General features: G+C 36.0%; 1 protein-coding gene across 1 annotated transcript; it reads right to left on the bottom strand.

Annotated features, from left to right (window-relative positions):
• Positions 1 to 12,669: 12,669 nt before the first annotated feature.
• LOC107792821 (uncharacterized) lies at positions 12,670 to 13,785 on the bottom strand. Its single transcript, XM_075237612.1, has 3 exons — positions 13,569 to 13,785; positions 13,210 to 13,514; positions 12,670 to 13,128 (listed from the first exon to the last, which is right to left on the bottom strand). Exons 1-3 carry the CDS (start codon positions 13,783 to 13,785, stop codon positions 12,670 to 12,672), a joined length of 981 nt encoding a protein of 326 aa, XP_075093713.1.
• Between the last annotated feature and the right edge of the window lie 404 nt (positions 13,786 to 14,189).

Raw genomic sequence — 14,189 nt, 5'->3', positions numbered from 1 at the left:
TTGTTGTCATATTTTTTTTTTTGAGAAGATAACAAGTTTTATGTAAATTAAGTAGAAAAACCTTTAGCATAAAGGTTATGCTAAAGGTTAAAGATAGTTACAAGACCCTTCAAAAAGAGCGAAAAACGCAAACCCAAACTTGTGGTAGTTACAAAGACCCAATAATATTCACTATAGACTCTACATCCTCTACCACATCTCTTTTTACCCCCAAAAGATATATTATGTTATTATGGATTAAAGAGTTTCTCCAATTAAAGTGACAAACTTGAATATGAATTATTTTATTTACAGAGTCGCCACTTGGAATTGATTTTTTGGGTGTTCCAAGTGACCTTTTATTTGAATACCCAGTCAAAGGAAGATTTGACTCTATTATTATTGGTCTGCAAAAATAAAGTGCGGGTAAGGAATTCTATTAACTGGGGAGAAGGTGTAAGGCATTCCCCGAGTCCAATGGTTCTAGCACGGTCGCTTTATTGACTACAACTTGACTTGGATTAATTTTGGACATATTGTGATTTATTGGTTTCATATTTTATCTATCCGTTTTTAATTATTAAAATATGAAATTATCTGAAACGGATCACATGTGTGTAAATCCGTTTTATTTAATGCGCTAAAATCATGTCACGCGCACGTGTAAATAATTAATCACGCTTTATTATTTACTAAGATTGTTTTTGGCCAAAGTCGCGCGAACGCGTACCTTGATTTATTTTGAAAAATCATAATTATGTCACGCAAACGTATACATAATCACGATAATAAGTTTAAAACGCGCCTAAAAGTGTACTAGCGGTATTTGTGAGTGTTCAAATCCTAAGTTTGAGATTATTGTAAAGTCATAAATTATGAAATTTGTTGGGGAGAAGTGTAGCATTTAGATATTATTGTAACTAAAGATATTACTATAATGTCCCTATTATTCCTATAATCAAGCATAGAGATAATTCTAAAATGGAAATGCTTTAAACAACAATACAATCACATCAAGTTAACAGAACAGTAACATATAGGACATTGTCCAGTAGAGCACAAATTTAAGCACTAAAATATTAATAATAAAGCTTACCAATTTATGATTATTAAAGGAAACAGAAGAATTACAATGAGAGTAAAAGTGGACCTTTACGTCAAAGACTATGACGTCAACACCCTTTGAAACTTTAAAGACCAAAGCCGGCTTCGAACCGAAATCAGTGATTGAAAATCTTGCAGTTGACTGAACCTCGACCGAAACTCTAATAACAACGATGATTTAAAGGTTGTTTCATGGTGTTGCTATAGCTGGGTTTTCTTTTTAGCTTGATTTCAGGTTTAAAAGTTGCAATTTATGGACTATTTTCTTTTTGCTGGGTTTGGAGTGTTGATTTAGGGACTGCTTTTGGGGTGGGAAAATGGGTTGATTTTTAGCTGAGCTCCCAATTGGCTTTTGTGAAGAAGTAGTAGTGTTTGGCAGCGGTATTAAGTTATTGGGTTATGGAGTTTTAGAGGTGATTTTAATGGTGGAAAAATGAGTGTTATGAATGGTATCTCCCTGTGAAAAAGATAAGATCGTTTTGTAGTATATATATATATATATATATATATATATATATATATTTTCTTTTTGATTTCTTCTCTCTCTGGTCTCTGTCCCTATATCTAACTTCCTCTCTTTTTTCTTCTCTCTCGGATCCCCTCTCTTTCCTCCTCGCCTCTTTGACTTTCCTCCCCCTTTTTTTGACTTTTTGTTATATGTATAATAGAATAAAAATTGGGGGAATGAGAAATTGGATTCCTACCCCATGTGAGCTTTTGAAAAGTGGGTATCCAATTGGAAAAAGTGAATGTGCAAAATTTGTGCAAAATTTTTAAGGCCACATCGTTGTGCCACCCATTCGTTTATTTTTCTTTTTACTTTATTTATTTATTTATTTATTTATTTAGAGATAATAGGTAAATAGTGTAAAATACTACATCTTACTAACTAAAGGATTAAAGTACTAAATATTCAATATTTATTTATAGAAAGTCTTTAGACTAACAAAAAATATACTAATAAAATATATTTTAATTTTTTTTTACAAAAAAAATTAAAATAATTATCTAAAAATATAACTTTATTTTTATTTTTAATTTTCTTAAAAACGTATAAAAAGATAAAACAAAAGCTTTAAAAATATTTACCAACTAAAAAGTGATGAATAAATTCAAATATGGTAAAAATTTAGGTGATCACATCATGCCCCTCTTTGCTTGGAAACATGAAGTGTTTTCAGGCAAAGAAAGATGAGCGATATGATTAATTTTTGTCCATACCATTATTCAAAAGGGAAGAGAGAAAAGAGTGCAACCGAGTCCTGGTTTTGGACGACCTACATATCCCGGGTTATAAGGGAATCAAGTCGCGTGTAGTTCAAGAAAAATGATGGAATTCTGAGTTAGAAAGTCGAGTGAGATTCAGTCGAGGCTCCGGTCTGTGGTCATGTTATTACATCAAAATCAAAAGAAACTAAACAAGCCTATCTGCTATGAGTTACAAGATTTCTATTTATAAGTCTTCTAAAATTTGATCTTGAATCTTGACTGGTTCTTCACGCAGACTCTGATCCGAACCTTGATGCTTGGTAGCTGCAGGTGCTAGTTCATTCTTCTATGGCCTCTTCTGATGAAGGCGGGAAATGCAATGCTCGTGACTTAAGTCATGTCTTGAGCAATTCACATCTTTTCATCCGCTTTTGCATTCTGGATTCACTTTTTTTTTCTTTTCTTTTCTTTATTCTGTATTGAGAATTCTTCTATTTTTCATCTCAAACCCGTGCCTCAAGGTAAAACCTGCTCAAACACCAAAACAAACACACGAACGGAGTTTTTCTGCCCCAGTTTTCACTAGGAACATTTCGTGAGTTATTTGTAACAAAACTCTATACTACTTCATTATTGAAAGCAATAAAAAGTCGGGATTGGTGTACCCTGGGAAAATATATTCTTTGGGAATGGTGTACCCTGATTGTCTAAATGGTGTCTCAACTAAGGATTGGTGTACCTTATGTTGGAAAAATGCGATGGAGAATAGTGTACCCTGATACTAGTAAGGAGACTAAGGAGTGAAGACCCTACGTCTAAAAAATAAAATAAACTAAGGAGTGGAGACCCTATGTCGGAAAACACAGTTAGGAATTGGTATACCCTGATACTGGTGAGGAAAAATAACCAAGGGTTGGTACCCTGTATTACAGAAAAAGAATGTAATCAGGGATTGGTATTCTGTATTACTAAAATGAAATGTAACCAGGGGTTGGCGCCCTATAATATTGAAGAGGAAATGTAACAAGGGGTTGGTACCCTGTATTACTCAAAAGGAAAAGGTAACTAGGGGTTGGTACTTTGTATTACTGAAAGGAAATGTAACGAGGGGTTGGTACCTTGTATCACTAATAAAATATCAGATCCCTTGGGCGAAAAGGTTCTACCTAAGGTAAACTACCAAAAGTAAGCCTGGGCGAAAAATACTTCTACCCGAAAATAAGAGCTGGATCCCCTAGGCGAAAAGGTTCTACCTGAGTTAAGCTACGTAAGCGAAAAGTACTTCTACCCGAAAATATGAGCTGGATCCCCTTAGGGAAAAAGGTTCTACCAGGGTTAAGCTACGTAAAACATCTCGAGCGAAGAGTACTTCTACCCGAAACTATGAGCTGATCCCTTTAGGCGAAAAGGTTCTACCTGGGTTAAGCTACGTAAAGCAAGCCTAGGCGAAAAGTACTTCTACCCGGAAATATGAGATGAATCCCCTTAGGCGAAAAGATTCTACCTGGGTTAAGCTACAAAAAGAAAGCCTGGGCAAAGAGTACTTCTACCCGAAATATGAGCTAGATCCTCCTAGGCAAAAAGGTTCTACCTGGGTTAAGCTACGTAAAACATCCTGAGCGAATAGTACTTCTACCGGAAACTATAAGCTGGATTTCCCTAGGCGAAAAGGTTCTACCTGGGTTAAGCTACGTAAAACAACCTGAGCGAAAAGTACTTCTACCCGGAACTATGAGCTGGATCCCCCTAGGCGAAAAGGTTCTACCTGGGTTAAGCTACATAAAACAACCTGAGCGAAGAGTACTTCTACCCGGAACTATGAGCTGGAGTCTCTCTAGGTAAAAAAAGGTTCTACCTGAGTAAAGCTACGTAAAATAGCCAGAGCAAAGAGTACTTCTACCCGGAACTATGAGCTAGATCCCCCTAGGCGAAAAGGTTCTACCTGGGTTAAGCTACGTAAAACAACCTGAGCGAAGAGTACTTCTACCCGTAACTATGAGCTGGATCCCCCTAGGCGAAAAGGTTCTACCAGGGTTAAGCTACATAAAACATCCTGAGCAAATAGTACTTCTACCCGGAACTATGAGCTAGATTTCCCTAGGCGAAAATGTTCTACCTGGGTTAAGCTACGTAAAATAACCTGAGCGAAGAGTACTTCTACCCGGAACTATGAGCTGGATCCCCCTAGGCGAAAAGATTCTATCCGGGTTAAGCTAAGTAAAACAGCCTGAGCGAAAAGTACTTCTACCCGGAAATATGAGCTGGATCCCCCTAGGCGAAAAGGTTCTACCTGGGTTAAGCTACATAAAACATCCCGAGCGAAGGGTAGTTCTACCCGAAACTATGAGCTGGATCCCCTAGGCGAAAAGATTCTATCCGGGTTAAGCTAAGTAAAACAGCCTGAGCGAAGAGTACTTCTACCCGGAAATATGAGCTGGATCCCCCTAGGAGAAAATATTCTACCTGAGTTAAGCTACATAAAACATCCTGAGCGAAGGGTAGTTCTACCCGAAACTATGAGCTGGATCCCCTAGGCAAAAAGGTTCTACCTGGGTTAAGCTAAGTAAAACAGCCTGAGCGAAGAGTACTTCTACCCAAAAATATGAGCTGGATCCCCCTAGGCGAAAAGGTTCTACCTGTGTTAAGCTACGTAAAATATCCTGGGTGAAGAGTACTTCTACCCGGAACTATGAACTGGATCCCCCTAGGCGAAATGGTTCTACCTGGGTTAAGCTACGTAAAACATCCTAAGCGAAGAGTACTTCTACTAGGAACTTTGAGCTGGATCCCCCTAGGCGACAAGGTTCTACCTGGGTTAAGCTACGTAAAACATCCTGAGCGAAGAGTACTTCTACCTGGAACTATGAGCTGAATACCCCTAGGTAAAATGGTTCTACCTCAGTTAAGCTATGTAAAATATCCTGAGCGAAGAGTACTTCTATCCGGAATAATGAGTTGGATCCCCCTAAGTGAAAAGGTTATACCTGGGTTAAGCTAGGTAAAATATCCTGAGCGAAGAGTACTTCTACCCGGAACTATTAGCTGGATCCCCCTAGGCAAAAAAGGTTCTACCTAGGTTAAGCTACGTAAAACATCCTGGGCAAAGAGTACTTCTACCCGAAACTATGAGCTGGATCCCCCTAGGTGAAAATGTTCACCTAGGTTAAGCTACGTAAAGCAAGCCTGGGCGAAAAGTATTTCTACCCGAAAATATGAGATGAATCCCCTTAGGCGAAAAGGTTCTACCTGGGTTAAGCTACAAAAAACAAGCCTGGGCGAAAAGTACTTCTACCCGAAATATGAGCTAGATCCCCCTAGGCGAAAATATTCTACCTGGGTTAAGCTACGTAAAACATCCTGAGCGAAAAGTACTTCTACCCGGAACTATAAGCTGGATTCCCCTAGGCGAAAAGGTTCTACCTGGGTTAAGCTACGTAAAACAACCTGAGCGAAAAGTAGTTCTACTCGGAACTATGAGCTGGATCCCCCTAGGCGAAAAGGTTCTACCTGGGTTAAGTTACATAAAATAACCTGAGCTAAGAGTACTTCTACTTGGAATTATAAGCTGGATCCCCCTAGGCGAAAAGATTCTACCTGGGTTAAGCTACGAAAATGATCTGTATGAACAATAGTGGTACATGCTGAAAATAAAAGAAAATAGAGATTTTGCAAAAACTAGTGGTACATGCTGAAAATAAAAGAAAATAGAGATTTTGCAAAAACTTACCTTTGGTGATATTCGTCCTTTAAGGATCGCCATCCTGCACTGCTTTGTTTCTGCTTCAAACAAAGAAAAGTTGTGAGTTTTAAAAGTGGTGGTCGGTTTGTGCCCTTGATGTCTTTGGCAGCTTTGCTTTGTGCCCATTCGCTTCAGGAAGACCGACTGTATTGGTAGTTGGCTACATTACTGGTAGACTCTGTTGTTGCTTTCAAGAGACTTTTGCTCTCTGTACCAACTCTGATTGTGTTTGTGGCTCAATCAGCTTTATCCCAACTGGAGATCTTTACTTAGGTGACCTTTTCTGATAACTTGAATGGCTTCTTGCTTTTTGAGCAATTTGTTTGTTAGAGAGAATCGCAACTGGGTATGCACCTTTTGTATGATGTGCACACTTCATATTCTCTGTCCAGTATTACAGGGAACCCGTAATCAATCTTGCGGTCTTTTCTTTGCTTGTTTTTGACAAGTAGGCAGACATAAATATCTTTCGGGGGAACCTTTGTGTTGCACGAATCCTCAAGACCTGTCGACTGTAACAATTGTGTATGCATGTTACTTCTCCGATAATGTTATCTTGAATGTTCTGGCCAGAATTTGCTTTGTGCAACTGAAAAGCTAGTAGCAGATTTTAAAATCCTTTATTACTTGTTTTGACAAGGACTGACTCGAAATATATATATATATATATATATATATATATATATATATATATATATATATATATATATATATATATATATATATATATATATATATATATATATATATATATATATATATATATATATATATATATATATATATATATATATATATATATATATATATATATATATATATATATATATATATATATATATATATATATATATATATATATATATATATATATATACATAATGATCATGACATGCATTTTGGACTCAACGGCCTGATCTATCAAATTGATCTAATCATTCCTTTCGTTTTTCCTTCGGGCCTTGAAGTCGTGCTTGTTTGTGTTAATTCTTTGCATCAGTTTCACGACTTACTTTTGACTAGTGGTTCCCCGAGAGATTTTCATCAACAAGTCTCTCTCATTTATTTATCTCTACCTACCGTCGTCTTACAGTGCATGTGAGGGTTTTCACTAGTAAGACTCTCTCATTTATTTATCTCTACCTACCGTCGTCTTACAGTGCATGTGAGGCTTTTTCACTAGTAAGACTCTCTCATTTATTTATCTCTACTTACCGTCGTCTTACAGTGCCTGTGAGAGTTTTCACTAGTAAGACTCTCTCATTTTTATTTATTATTTTTTATATTTTAATTTTTTTCTTTTCTTGATTCCTTGAGTGAGAACCATGACCAAGCCCTCCATATGACAACCATTGCTCATTGTAAATTTCTCTTGGCATTCTCAAAATTGATCAGGAGGTCTTGTTTGGAAGGCTTTTGGATATGGTTAAAAAGAAAGGACGACATGAAGGCTTAAAGTAGACTCAATATGATGAGTTTTACACTTACAACTCTTGGATTGACTCTTTCAAAAAACTAAAACAAACTCATGCCCGAGCTTTAGATACAAGATATTTTTTTTTTTGGAATTCTTATTTGGTTGGACCGAACCGTGTAAGGCTGCCTACGTATCCCTTTTTTATGAAATCGGGTCAAACGTAGTTCAAATATCTGACATAATTTTTTTTTTATCCGTCTTTTTCTTTTCTTTTTTCAAAACAAGTTGCCCCAACTTTTATTTCCTGGGGGCATGGATCTTTGACTGTTCTTTTCTTATTATTTTTTCACTTGAACTTTCTAAGAGTTGCCCCAATTTGTACTCTTGGGGCATGGACTTTTATTTTCATTTTTTTTTCATTTCATTTTTTTTTACTTTTGACTCTACACTTGATTCCAAAAAAGGGTGGTCAAACAAAATAACACAGGCTCAAAAGGGGTAACGAAGGGTATAAAGTGTTTGGATAGCCGAAAAAAGGCCTCCCAGCCTCAAGAACGCCAAACATAGTATCATTTTGTGATCACAATATTGATGAACATGTCTGTCTTCTTGGTGTGTAGTGGTCAAAAGACACTTTCCATCCATTAATGTCAAATTTTCCACCAAACTTCAATTAATTTTTCCTCAAACCCGATCTTCACAATAATTTGTAGGTAAAGATCATTAACCCTACAAGTATGATTATCCTAGTTCCACATGAATTTGAACCGAGCTTAATTCCAAAGTGTTTCAACTGTGTATTCATCCTCAAAAGTGTCTTGTTATCAGTTAACCAGTTCAAGACTAAATAAGTTTTCTAGGATCTGGCCAAAATTCTGCATGCATGTCATGTCACTAGAACTAGCGTGAAAAGAACTATGCAAAAAAAATGGACATAAAATGACTGACTATTTTTTTATTGAATAAAGGATAGCATGGTCCGATAACACAAAAAGAAGAAGAAAAGAGGACAAAATAAGCTACCATGTCTCCTTAATGGCTAAAAGAGGAGTGACTTTCCAGTTACTAAGCGACATCTTAGTCATGGACTTGCACATCAGCATTACTACGACATTCAACCATTTTAATTTCTATGGATTCAACACTCAAATTGTGACTTTTGATCAAACCGTTCCCTATATTGGCTATCGAATTTTAGGACTTACAGCATGAGAACTTTCACATTAACTAATTTGTCAAATAACTTGGACGAATTCTGATGTCTCCCTATCATCACAGATCATCCAAGCAGAGCATGTCCTGTTGCTCAAAACTGGTAGAAGTCAGCCAATATTTGCCTCCATTTTTATCACCAACTTGTCTACTTGCCTTTTCGTGACCTTAGTTGGATCAACAATAGTGGTTCTTGTTCCTTCGGTTGAGAAGATGATGATAGAGTGATCCAGGATTATTTTCGTGATTCACCATGGCAAACCAACAAACCAACCATCTTTAACTAGCTTTTATTTCAAAATAACAAGCATGTTAGAATGAACACACTCTTCCCCTCTTTTTTTTTTCTTTTTTCAAAATCATTCGATCGAACCTGACGTGGGTTGCCTACGTATCATGTGGGAACATGAATCAGATCTTGCATAGATCAGGGATACCAGAAATAAAGTAAATAAGCTAACTCTTTTTCTAATTTATTTATCAACCATCTTTTTTTAAAATCATACCACAAAAGCTCCTAACAAGGAAAATATTTTAGATTTTAATTTTTTTTTATTCGAAATTTTCGAAAGAAAGACTTCTAAACAATAAAGAAAATAATTTTGGATTTTTATTTTTTATTTTTTTTATTTTTTCATTATTTTCGAAAGAAAGAAAAAAAATTGAATTTTGATTTTTGTTTTTTTTGGAGAAAGACTTTTAAAAAAGGAAGAAAATATTTTTGTATTTTTGGATTTGACGTCTCAAAGAAAGACTTTTAAAGAAGAAATTAAAGGAAAATATTTTTAGATTTTTAAAAATTGGGGGCCGGAACTGATGAGATTTGCCTACGTATCTCACATCCGGTGAGAATCAGACCCGCGTAGTTCGATCAGTTTTTACACAACAAAAAAACATATGACTTTTAAAAATATTGGCTTATTTTGAAATGACTTTTCTTTCTCTTTTTGTTTTTCAAAATTTCGACAAAGTTTCGGGATTTTCAAATACCTGGATTTTTCAGAAATCGGATAAATTTTCTCTCCTACCTCACTCTTGATTTTTTTTGGTTTCCTTTCCCTATTCTAGAAGCCGGTCAATATGCAAGACGAAACAAACATATACACAAGTAGCACGTAAAAATGCATCAGGATGGTCTTTCAAATTGGGTACACGTGTCCTAGACGGACCCAACCCTTGTGTTGAGTCCCCAAAGTCAAATGCACGTGATGCAAATAAACGTTCCTACTAGGGATCCGGCATGAGGCTATGTTATTCTAGGTTTAGATCCTAGGTGTGTTGTTCTAGACCTGGCTTACCCGAGCAGACAACTCGAGCCGAGGGGGGCAGCGTACCGGGAATACAGAAGGTTCACCAGCTTTGCTGCTCCCCACCTAAAACATATGTGACTAAAATCCTTCACCGGGTAACAAGCACCTCGGCTATCTCAAAGAAAGCGGGCTATGTCAAGCCAATTCCCAATTTAAATTCAAGAAGACTCATAGGAGTGCGAGAGAAGACCGTTTATATGTACAATTCAATAATATCAAAGCGGTAAAAAACGGACAAATAGCACATTAGGCCCAAATAAATCACAGTATATACAAAAATTAATAAAGCCAAATAAAGTCAATGTACAAGCTCGAATTCTTGAGAGTCCTCAACATAGTCGCCATAGCTATCACACCCCTTTTCTACCCCCCAAAAGATATATTATGTTATTATAGATTGTGGGTTAAAGAGTTTCTCCAATTAAAGTGACAAACTTGAATATAGATTATTTTATTTATAGAGTCGTCACTTGAAATTAATTTTTTGGGTGTTTCAAGTCACCTTTTATTTGAATCTCTAGTCAAAGGAAGATTTGACTCTATTATTATTGGTTTGCGAAAATAAAGTGCGGGTAAGGAATTTTATTAACCGGGGAGAAGGTGTAAGACATTCCCCGAGTCCCATGGTTCTAGCACGGTCGCTTTATTGACTACAACTTGGCTTGGATTAATTTTGGACATACTGTGATTTATTGGTTTCATATTTTATCTATCCGTTTTTAATTATTAAAATATGAAATTATCTTTGAAACGGATCACATGTGTGTAAATTCGTTTTATTTAATGCGCTAAAATTCTGTCACGCGCACGTGTACACAATTAATCCCGCTTTATTATTTACTAAGATTATTTTTGGCCAAAGTCGCGCGAACGCGTACCTTGATTTATTTTAAAAATCATAATTATGTCACTCGGACGTATAGATAATCACGATAATAAGTTTAAAATGCGCCTAAAAGTGTACTAGCGGTATTTATGAGTGTTCAAATCCTAAGTTTGAGATTATTGTAAAGTCATAAATTATAAAATTTGTTGGGGAGAAGTGTAGCATTTAGATATAATTGTAACTAAAGATATTACTATTAAGTCCCTATTATTCCTATAATCAAGCATAGAGATAATCCTAAAATGGAAATGCTTTAAACAACAATACAATCACATCAAGTTAACAGAACAGTAACATAAAGTACATTGTTCAGTAGAGCACAAATTTAAGCACTAAAATATTAATAATAAAGCTTACCAATTTATGATTATTAAAGGAAACAGAAGAATTACAATGAGAGTAAAAGTGGACCTTTACGTCAAAGACTATGACGTCAACACCCTTTGAAACTTTAAAGACCAAAGCCGGCTTCGAACCAAAATCAGTGGTTGAAAATCTCGCAGTTGACTAAACCTCGACCGAAACTCTAATAACAACGATGATTTAAAGGTTGTTTCATGGTGTTGCTATAGCTGGGTTTTCTTTTTAGCTTGATTTTAGGTTTAAAAGTTATAATTTATGGACTATTTTCTTTTTGCTGGGTTTGGAGTGTTGATTTAGGGACTGCTTTTGGGTGGAAAATGGGTTGATTTTTAGCTGAGCTCCCAATTGGCTTTTATGAAGAAGTAGTAGTGTTTGGCAGCGGTGTTAAGTTATTGGTATATGGAGTTTTAGAGGTGATTTTAATGGTGAAAAAATGAGTGTTATGAATGGTATCTCCCTATAAAAAAGATAAGATCCATTTGTAGTATATATATATATTTTTGTGCTACGTTTTCTTCTCTCTCTGGTCTCTGTCCCCAGATCTAACTTCCTCTCTTTTTTCTTCTCTCTCGGATCCCCTCTCTTTCCTCCTCTCCTTTTTGACTTTCCTCCCCCCTCTTTGACTTTTTGTTATATGTATAGTAGAATGAAAATTGGGGAAGGAGAAATTGGATTCCTACCCCATGTGAGCTTTTGAAAAATGGGTAGCCAATTGGGAAAAGTGCATGTGCAAGTTTTGTGCAAAATTTTCAAGGCCACATCGTTGTGCCACCTTTTCGTTCATTTTTTTTTACTCTTATTTATTTATTTATTTAGAGATAATTGGTAAATAGTGTAAAATACTACTTCTTACTAACCAAAGGATTAAAGTACTAAATATTTAATATTTATTTATAGAAAGTCTTTAGACTAACAAAAAATATACTAATAAAATATATTTAAAAAATTAAAAGAAGACTAATTATCTAAAAATATTTTTTTTTATTTTTAATTTTCTTAAAAACATACAAAAAGATAAAACAAAAGCTTTAAAAATATTTACCAACTAAAAAGTGATGAAAAAATTCAAATATGATCAAAAATTAGGTGATCACACTTCTGCCTCAGTAGAATACCAGGGTCATTCCAACAAGCTAACATTTCTGCAGTTGTCCTAGGTATTGCCCATTTCACACCTTTTATACTCATGAAAAATACCACAACCTACTAGTTACTTTGCAATGTAAAAAGAGGTGGTTGTTTGTTTCAATCTCTTTTCTACACAAGAAACATTTGGAACACATAAGCATTCCTCTCCTCATTAAATAGTCATGAGTTAGAACAACCTCTTTGACTACAAGCCAACAAAAGTAAGGCACTTTAAAAGGGATTTTCACCTTCCAGATGTGCTTCCAGTGCCATGTCCCATTGTTCATGTGACCAGAGCTATTTAAGATTCCATATGCTGACTTTACAGTATATACTCCTCCGTTGTTTCTTTCCATATAAGCATGTCCTCTTCTTCTGTGATGCCCTTAAAGCCATCCAACAATTTGTAGAATTCAATCACTCTCGTAACCTCCCAGTCATTGAGGAACCTTCTGAATGTAACATTCCACCCCTGCATACTCCATACCTCAGCCACAGTAGTTTGCGGTTGTTGCACTATAGTGAACAAATATGGAAAAACCTCTTTAAGAGGTCCATTACCAATCCAATCATCATTCCAGAAAGAAGTTTTATTGTCATTCCCCACTTTGTTTCTAACATTGCTGATAAATCCTGGCCATAAATTTCTAATTGACTTCCATACACTTACACCATAGGGTCTAGAAGCTCCTGCTGTACACCACCTTCCATCTGCCCCATATTTTTCACAGATAACCTTTCTCCATAAAGCTTGATCCTCCAGAGAAAATCTCCATAGCCACTTCATATGTAAACTCTTGTTATGTTGTCTGATTCCCAAACCTCCACCCCTCTTGCTTTTAAGCAAAATGCTCTATTTTACCAAATTGTAGGCCTTCTTCTCCTTTTTCCCTTGCCATATGAATTTCCTCCTTAAAGCATCCACTCTTATCTCAACTTTTACAGGAATTGGGAAAAGAGACATCATGTAAGTAGGAAGAACATCTAGTACACTATTGACTAAAGTAATCCTCCATCCAAGAGAAAGATAATTTCCTTTCCATATAGCAAGTTTCTTTTCACACCTCTCCAACACCTCATTCCATAATTCCTGGGATCTATTTTTTGCTCTCAAGGGCATCCACAAATATGTTGTTGGGAGATTTCTCACTTGACAACCTAGCACCCCTGCCAATCTTTGAATGTTGGTGACCTCATTAATTGTGTACACCTGTTACTTACTCCAATTGACATGTAACTGTGAGACAGCTTCAAAGACAGATAAGATCAACCTCAGATGTCTAACTTGCTCTTCTTTAGCATCACAGAACACCAAAGAATCATCCGCATAAAGTAGATGAGTAATCTCTAGATTGCTACTGACATTATTCACTGCCTTGAAATCCCTTATCAACCTATCCCGATTTGCCTTCTTAATCATACTATTCAGACCTTCCATTACAATTATAAAAAGGAAAGGAAACAGAGGGTCTTCTTGCCTTAGCCCTCTCTGTAAAGAAAAAGAAACCATCTGGAGAACCATTAACTAGAATGGAAAACTTAACAGTGCTGATGCAGAAACCTATCCATTTGATCCACTTGCTTCCAAAGCCCATATTCTTCAGAGTTTTCATAAAATAGTTTCAGTTTATATGGTCATAGTCCTTCTCAATATCCAGTTTGCCAAGGATCCCAACGATCTTACTTTTAACCCTGTAATCAACACATTCGTTTGCTATTAGGGATGCATCCATGGTCTGCCTACCTTTGATAAAAGCCATTTGTTGAGTGTCAACCAGTTTGTGAATGACTGTCTTCAATCTCTTTGTCAACACCTTTGAAATGATCTTATACAGACTAGTT

This window comes from Nicotiana tabacum, chromosome 18, assembly GCF_000715075.1.
Source record: "Nicotiana tabacum cultivar K326 chromosome 18, ASM71507v2, whole genome shotgun sequence".
Taxonomy (NCBI): domain Eukaryota; kingdom Viridiplantae; phylum Streptophyta; class Magnoliopsida; order Solanales; family Solanaceae; genus Nicotiana; species Nicotiana tabacum.
The sequence above is the reverse complement of the archived record's forward strand: the minus strand, read 5'-3'. Positions and strand labels throughout refer to the sequence as shown.

What these genes read in the sequence shown, in the direction of transcription:
- LOC107792821 (XM_075237612.1), bottom strand. Translation starts at nt 13,785, where the DNA reads ATGGAAGGTCTGAATAGTATGATTAAGAAGGCAAATCGGGATAGGTTG. An exon ending in ACAGTTACATGTCAATTGGA is followed by an intron (nt 13,515 to 13,568) that starts GTAAGTAACAGG and finishes AAAGATTGGCAG; the next exon opens with GGGTGCTAGGTTGTCAAGTG. An exon ending in AGAAGAAGGCCTACAATTTG is followed by an intron (nt 13,129 to 13,209) that starts GTAAAATAGAGC and finishes TTACATATGAAG; the next exon opens with TGGCTATGGAGATTTTCTCT.